General features: G+C 37.5%; 1 protein-coding gene across 1 annotated transcript in view; it reads left to right on the top strand.

Annotated features, from left to right (window-relative positions):
- LOC144970776 (solute carrier family 35 member F6-like) overlaps positions 1-7714 on the top strand; it is a 23659-nt gene extending 15945 nt beyond the window's left edge. The window contains exons 7-9 of the mRNA XM_078910785.1: positions 575-727; positions 1262-1416; positions 5210-7714. Of these exons, the coding sequence (XP_078766911.1) occupies positions 575-727; positions 1262-1416; positions 5210-5509 (608 nt within the window). The 3' untranslated portion in view covers positions 5510-7714. The remainder of the gene's footprint in view (positions 1-574; positions 728-1261; positions 1417-5209) is intronic.
- The last annotated feature ends 610 nt before the right edge of the window (positions 7715-8324 follow it).

The following is an 8324-nucleotide window of genomic DNA, read 5'->3' as shown; positions in this document are numbered from 1 at the left end:
TATATATGAGTCACATTTACTCCCTTTATCTCTTTCTCTCCATTTTATTGACTCATTTAGTCACCTCTAGTTATCAGAGTAAATTACCTTGTCCTAACTTTTTTGTCTCTGTTCTTAAGGCAACCCGATGTCTTGTATCACTCAAAGGAAATTTTTCCTCTTAGGGTTAAAATGTTGACTCACATACTCAAAAAATGTTCTTTTAACCATCATCATCATCATCATGGCTTATCCCTCCTGGACATGGCCTCCGCAACTACCAACCGAAACAAGCTTTTGTCCTGCGTCATCCTTCCACATTCAGCGTATTCATCCATTCACTGATGTGAATGACCATCTTCTTATTGGTCTACCTCTCCCTCTTTAATCCTTCACAATACCCTCAAAAAAAAATTTTTCTCAAGGGTGTCATGTCTCTTTATGTCCAAAAAATTAAAGAGCAAGTTTTAGTTTCTGTATTATCTTGATAAGATTCGGCTCCTTAATGCCCAAGGACTCTTTGACATTTAAAAAATAAATAAATAAATAAATAAATAAAATAAAATATTAATCTATTGAATTCTCCATCCCTCAGGAATCTACAGTTTCATATTTTCCCTTATCATGTTGATGTCAGTCTGCCTTTCTGACACCCAATACAGTGATCTTCCAAACAATAGGATTGAGGACATTGCTGATGCAGCATTGCAATTTGCAAACTCTTCGAAAGTTGTGTTGGCAGTATTTGGTAATGATTTGTTTGAAATATTTAATTAGATATGAATATAACAGCTTCAAAAGAGACCAAAATGTAACTACTTCTGACAATACTTCCTTTGTTGTTATTTCTTACTTTTTTGATAGACCCCTGAAACATTTATTTTTACTTTTTTTTCTTGCGGAAAGCTATTATGATCATATTATTTGTTTATTTCTTTTGTCATCCAAAGCTTTATACAGCTTAGTTTTGTCAGATATTTCTAAAAGAAGGAGGCACTTTATGCTATGGCTATTGATTGTTTTGTAACAATTTTCTGGACTGAAAATAGAATCAACATTTTTATTTGATTTTTTGGTCTTTTTTTTTTTACATGGCAATAGATATTATTTTCTGGGTTTTCCTTTCTGATATATATAGTGCATCTTAGGGTCAAGAACATTTTCAATTTTTTAAGTGGTCTTTTAAGTACTCCTGCCACCCACCCTTCTGTAAGTTTAGACAATTCTACCATTTTTTACCTAGGATTGGGTGTAATTTTACTGGCATCTTTCTTCTCAATAGGCTCTTTGATCAGCTATGTGGTATTCACCTACCTGGGCATGATTCTTATCAAGGACCACGGTGCCATGTCAAGAGTCATAATCGAATCACTGGCCTGGTGCCTCTATTGGATGATTCTGGTGTTGATGCGTTGGGAGCAATACTACATCACACAGGTAAAACTCGCATTCTGTCATTGTTTGCTGTTGATGGAGGCTAGACTGCCCCTTTCCCGTGACTCTTAACTTTCTGTTTTAATCACCCAATTCACCCAATGGGTTGACTTGGTTTTGCCTAAACCTTAACTGAGGTTTTTTTAAATTTTGTTGTGTCGTGTTTTGTTTCTCTCTCTCTCTCTCTCTCTCTCTCTCTCTCTCTCTCTCTCTCTCTCTCTCTCTCTCTCTCTCTCTCTCTCTCTTCTCTCTCTCTCTCTCTCCTTTCTCTCTCTCTCTCTCTTTTCTCTCTCTCTCTCTCTCTCTCTCTCTCTCTCTCTCTCTCTCTCTCTCTCTCTCTCTCTCTCTTTCTCTCTTTGTTTTTTTTTTGTTTTGTCTTTCGAAGGAGGCACTGGAATGTAAGTGTGTGTGGGTTTTGTTTTTGTTTGGGGGGGGGGGGGGGTTGTGAAATATGTTTTCCGTGTACAGTCATTTCTACAAAATACTTCTGGTAGGGAACTCAAATGAGCATCTCAAAAAGACTTTGAGGCAAATTTCTGTGTCACTGCTTTAAGTGTTGGAGGCACCATTAAAATTCTAAAAACTAAACAAATCAAATTCGAATGCAATCTTGACATATACAAGGTGTGTATTGTTTGTGTGGTTTGATTTATTATTGTGTGTCAAAATTTCATGGTAATGTCAGGGAATCTCATATCAGATATGGCTTGTTTGTGGAGAAAGGCTGCTTTTTTATTTTTACCATCTATCTTATACCTAGACTGTTTCTATAGTCTGTTCCAAGTCACGAGCGCACGAAATATCGCAAATTCCTCCAAAGTTACGAAATCTGGTGCCTTGATTTTTTTGCATGCAGGCTTATATTTTAAGTGACATTACGAATTTTGAATACTGATAGTGATAGACCAAACAGTTTTCTCACAATGCTGAATTCCTTTGATCTTTTCATTGTTTGCAATAAAATATGACCCAACCTTTAAAATGTTTACAGTAAAGGTGTGTTGATTCTCTTTCTCGTGGGGAAAATATTCACAACAAAGGTGCATTCAGTGGTGTAGCTTAGCAAATAATTTTAGGTTGTTTCAAATAGTGTATCAATAGATATCATTTAAATAGACTTAACAATGTTGAAAAAAAAACTCTCAGCGTTTATATTTTATCTTTTCCCTGGTGGACAACGGACATTGGACGACACAAGCAGCCGGTTAGGTACTTATACGTTTTTTTGACAAAGACATTGATCTAAAAATCCAAAGAAGGGGTCCTCAAATTTTTATGCCCGTCTTCGATAGGGTGAAGAGAAATGCCTTTCACAAAGACATAATTCACGACCACTTTTGAGCAAGACAACTTATAAAGGTCGCACAAGGCACGAAAACCCACTGGTCACCCATCGAGCACAGTTCATGTTCGCCATTCTTGAATCATGGGGGGGAGGGGGGGGGGGGGGTTGCTTTGAATGTAATAATGTGAAATGTCATTGAATCTAAACTTCTTTAAACCCAGATTCCATGTAAGTTTTGTACAGTATAACATTTTAAAGAAACTGCAATTTTCAAATACAAGAGATGCATAATCAAAATGACATAATTATTAATTTGATCTCTCCACTCTGGGTTTCTGGTTGTGGGCAATCTATTTATAGTATAGCTATATGCTGCATGCCATGAAAAAGAATTCCACGCTTCGCCTCTCATAAGAAATACGCAAATTTTCCTCATTGTGACAAATTTGCATTTTTAATCCATATTGTTAACAGTTCTTTATGAATATAGAAATCACAACAGGAAGCTACGCCTTTGGCTTTCAACTATTAAAATGTAACAATTGTTTATATCAAGTGTGTACAAAGTGTACAAATTGCTGTGTCATTTTGAAATCAGGTTGGCAATGTTAGTGAGTAGTGCACATTGAAGTAGTACACACTTATCAAGCCTGTGGGAGTTCAGTGATCGTAATCACAATAGAATTCACTGTTTATAATAATATAGTTATTGTAATCCATCCGAAAGTTCATTCACTCCAGACCCTTTGTTTTTTATATACTGTAAAGAAGAAAAACCCCAAAGTATGGTACTGTAACCAATGAAAAAAATTGGCTTAATGTCAATAACAATTATAGTGTTCGAGCCAATTATCATTAAATTCGATCAGAAGGTTGTGAAGATATCCACGTCCATATCAACGCATGCACGGGTTGTGGAACGAACTATAGATTAATAAACCTGTATACACAAAACACATCCGATTGGTTTGATGATTTATGGGAAAAGCACTTTGCAAGTGTACAATAATATCAATAATCATAATGATTCTAATGGCTGTACATCATCTGGTTTAATATGCTTTGAGGTCCAAAGTATGATAATATGGTTGACTAAAATATGCTAAATACCAAAAGTCAGAGCTTGTAACAAAAGGGGGAAAGATTATAAAAGTGGAATAATTGAAGGTCATTAAATATCTAGATGAAAATTTGAGTAGCCAGACAGATGATTTTCACAGGAAGTGAAGGATTTTCCAACCATCTACTTGCTATATAAGTCTCAATAAATTGAATTCAGAAAATGTGAAATTTGAAATTTGGGACGGTTACACGTATTGAAAATATGAGAAAATTAAGGGTAAACAATGGGTGGATGTAATGAATCGTTTCAAATGGTTGAAGTTGGTTGGCAAGCTGGTATTGTTCTAAGAGACAAACAAGACGAGAATTTTCCTCTTTAAGTCACTAAATAAATGACAAAAAACTGCAGTTTTCTTGTCATGATGAAAATTCAATTTCGCAGGTTTTGAAAGTCATCCCCTCAGATGACTTGGACTTTTCAGGTTTCCCATTTGTCAACAAAATAGGATGAATGAACGACCACATATGTCAAAGTCAAATCAAACAAGCACTTACACCATTGGCAATTTAAAAAGATGCCCAATTTCAACTCACACTCTTGCTTTTAAAATTATTGTTAGACCCGTTTTAGAGTATGCAGCTCAATTTGGGACCCATATACAAAGAAAAACATCGACACTTTAGAAACCTCCAAACAAAAATAGCAAGACGCATCACCAACACATTCAATCTTTTCTCAAGCATATCTGAAGTAACACAGCAGATTGACCTCGAACCTCTGGAAAAGAGAAGAAAAATAAATTAATTTCAAATGTTCCACAAGATGTACTACAAAAAGTCATACTTTAAACTTCCAAACAAAATGAAAGATATTGGCACAAGAGCAACGAGGGGCATGCGGCAGGCGTACCTATCCCAACATAAAAAACGGACACCCACCTGTATTCGTTTTTCACTTCCACTGCCCAATTGTGGAATAGTCACCCAGCTGAGGTGGCTGAAACTGGTTGCCAGAATGCCTTCATTCAATTGCTAGAGCTCACATCATGACATTTTAATCTACATATTTTTTATTAATATTATGTGCAGTTTTTGTACACATTTTCGATGTCATACCTTACAAACTATGGAGTGATCCTCCATAATATTTGAAGTTTCCACAAGAAGAGGCAGAAGAAGAAGAAGAAGAATGAGAATGTTTGTCGTGTTTATTTGCCTTAACAACGCCATCCCTTCATCTCTGATTTGTCTTTAGAATCTCATTCATCGTGTGTTGATGGCAAAGGGGAAACCTGAAACATCCACATCGTCTGTTTTTGTTGATTAATTTGAAGCTTCTATTCCCTTTTATTGCTGTTATTTTTTTCTTTGAGCTTCTAGCAGCAACATTTGCTTGCAATTTAGTTCATAGCTAATTTCAATCTATAATATCGTTTTATCTTTTTTCAGATTCCTGGCCTGGTCTTGGTTCCCTGCGGTGTCCTGATTTTCTCCCACATAGTAGGATGTCCTTGCTCAAGAGGAGATGGAGCTCTTGGCCCAAATTTGGCAGAAGACTTCAGTGAAATTGTTGCACAAGATGGGGATGGAATTGGAGATTCTGATAATCAGGATGGGGATGCTGCAACTCTTAATGGTGATGATGATGATGATGACGCTATTAATGAGGAACCTGATCACTATCATAATGACTCACACGATGAAGATGGTGCTTTTGGAGGGGAGGATGAACGTCTTCTTAAGGGGTGAAAGATTACAGTCTGAGCAGTTTATTTAGCCTTATACTGATATAATTGGTATATAGCCAGTTGTTTTTTTGTTTTTTGTTCATTAGTTCATTCGTTTGTTGTTTTGTTGTTTTTTTTTTTTTTTTTTTACGTGGGGTGGGGGAGGAGGGGAGGGGTGTCAAAGAATTCTATTTTTTCAACCAAAAATTTAAGAGGAAAAATTGTGGAAGCTTAATTTTATTAAGAAATGGATATTTCACGTATTGAACCCCATTTGTTTTATGGCATTTTAAATGTGCAATGAATATGAATAAGTTTGGAAATCATGCATTCTAATTGTTAATCAATACATGTGTCATTTTTTTCATGGAAATCGGATTCTTTGGTAAAAACAATGAAAATGTTTTATTTGTTGCCTATGGCAGCAGCTTCTAATGGTGCCCACAAAACTATGTTATGGCGATCTATCCAGGACGCAAACTCATTTCCGCACTCGTGTACTGTCGCAAACCCCACTGGGAAGCTTCATCACAACGCACCGTTCAACTATGCTCTGCGGTTTCGGGCTCTTGACCACATCAGGAACTTATTGGACATGTGGCAATTCCCCACTGATGTAGTGAGCATGCTGTTAAGAAGGTTCTCGACCAAAGCCGATTGGCTGCCACCCAATGTCTCCTCTTGCTGGTGGAAAAGCCTGGCAACTTCACCCCCAGTTTTGAGGAGTCGAAGTCCCCGCCCCCATGACGGATTTAATTCGTCTAAACCGATGTCCATCTCGTATATACAGCTCTGTCAAAAGCCAGGGGTTGCCGGAACTTATTTTGGCTTGAATTAGGGGTCGCCATCCATTATGCGCTTGAGAGGGGTATCCCCATTCCCTCTCTCCTTGATCTTATTAAACCAGTTGTTTGTAATCATCTCCCGCCGAATGTCTGGGGGGGGGGGGCTGGGTTGCCCTTATCGGATCCCATTCTCTAGGCATTGTTGCCAGCATTCCTGACACTATGTGCATAGACTTGTGAAGTTTCACATCTACCTTCTCAACATTCTTGCTTCTACCCCACACTGGAGCCCAATACTCCATGGCAGAATAGCATAGTGGCAGGGCGGACGTCCTCAAGAGCACTTGGTTAGAACCCCAAGTTGATCCCGCCAGCTTCCTCAGAAGACTGTTGCATCTCTCTTTCTTCTGGGCAACTCCTTCAAGATGCACCCAATAGGTAAGGTTGCGGTCCAGCGTAACCCCCAGATATTTAAGATTCAGCTCATATGGGAGAAGCTGGTCCCCAACGAAGATGTTCAGTTTACAGGTGTGCCAGCCACTCCATAGGTGAAATGCAGTGGCCACAGTTTCAAAGTGTTCATCTGCCTATGGCAGACAGCTTTGGTGATCAATCTTCCATGATATGAATCAGGCTTGCCAACCAGTATGATTTTCTCATGTTTTAATACGTTTTGAGGTCTAGAATATGATATGTGAATGTCAATCAAAATATGCTAAATGCAAAAAGTCAGGATTTGTAACCATAAAAGGGAAATTGATAAAACAGGAATCATGTTATTAAACATAAGTCTCCAGCTCGATGTGAACCTGAGTAGCCAGACAGATGATTGTCAAAGGAAATACATCGTTTTCCTCCACCAGATCGATACATCTACATAAATTGAGTTAATATTAAATTTGGATTTTGAATAGTTGCTGATGTTGAAAATAGTGTTACATGCATTCAACGAACTTCACAGGACAGCCATAAAAGTTTGTCAAATCTGTGAACACAACTGTGAGACAAAGGACGAAACTGTACCTTCTGTACAAGTATGTGATAACAATGTTTGAGCATCCATGTCTCGTAGAGTAGATCGATGACATCACCTATACCATTTTGTTGGCAAAATAGTAAATCTCATTCACTGCTGATTCACTCACTGAGACAACAAAACACACGCCATACAACACGGCACACTGGATAACATGGTAGGATGAAGGGGAAGCTGTAAGAATGTAGGTTGGAAAGCATTTGTCTTCGCACGCATACTCTTCGTAAAACCATAGCTCAAGTCCATGGCAATTGAAAAATAAACATGGCATTGTCAGGTGTCGCAATGTAGTTCCTTCATTAGTTTATCGACATACAGTATTGTGATAATTACTCACACATTGTGGGTCTGATTTTTTCGGGTCAGGCAAGCACTTTAGATGGCAATTCCTGAGACTGACCAAAAATTTATGTCACATTACAAGACAGTGACCACGAGTTTAAAAAAATGAAAAGTGAATTGCTGTTAGTGGTGCTGAAGGAAATAAATATATATATAATATATATCATTGTATTATTTATATTCATATATAATTTGGTAATAGAGATATGTATTTTTACCAGCCTCTTTTTAATTACAAGTCTTTGAGAGAAACCCATTTTATGTTTAAGGTTTCATTATTCATTATTTCATAAAGTAGTATGGTGATATTGATTGTCATTATTTTGTAGGAACGGAATATGGGGGAACGAAGAAGAAGTAGTTTGAACAGAATATGATTGAGTAATTTCATTTTTAAAAAGTAGTCCTTCATAACTCATAGGCCCACAGAACCATGAACAAGTGCTTGGTATCCTTTTGATAGGATGCCAGTCTATCGCAAAGATTTCCCACCAGATCTGACCCAGACTCACAATCACTCCTGGGTGGGTGGGGGGGGGGGGGGGGGGTCAGAAGAAAATCTTAGACTTCACCCAAGATCTATCACAGTCCCTATTTTTGAGAAGCAAGTTCTCTGCCAACTGAGCTTTTGGGTATCCCGATGATATAAAACTAGGTTATATATGGAACAAAAG

The sequence above is a fragment of the Berghia stephanieae genome, chromosome 4 (genome assembly GCF_034508935.2).
Source record: "Berghia stephanieae isolate SIO BIC M18660-M18661 chromosome 4, UCSD_Bste_1.3, whole genome shotgun sequence".
NCBI classification, from domain to species: Eukaryota; Metazoa; Mollusca; class Gastropoda; order Nudibranchia; family Aeolidiidae; genus Berghia; species Berghia stephanieae.
Note: the sequence above shows the minus strand (reverse complement) of the source record. Positions and strands in the feature narration are given on the sequence as shown.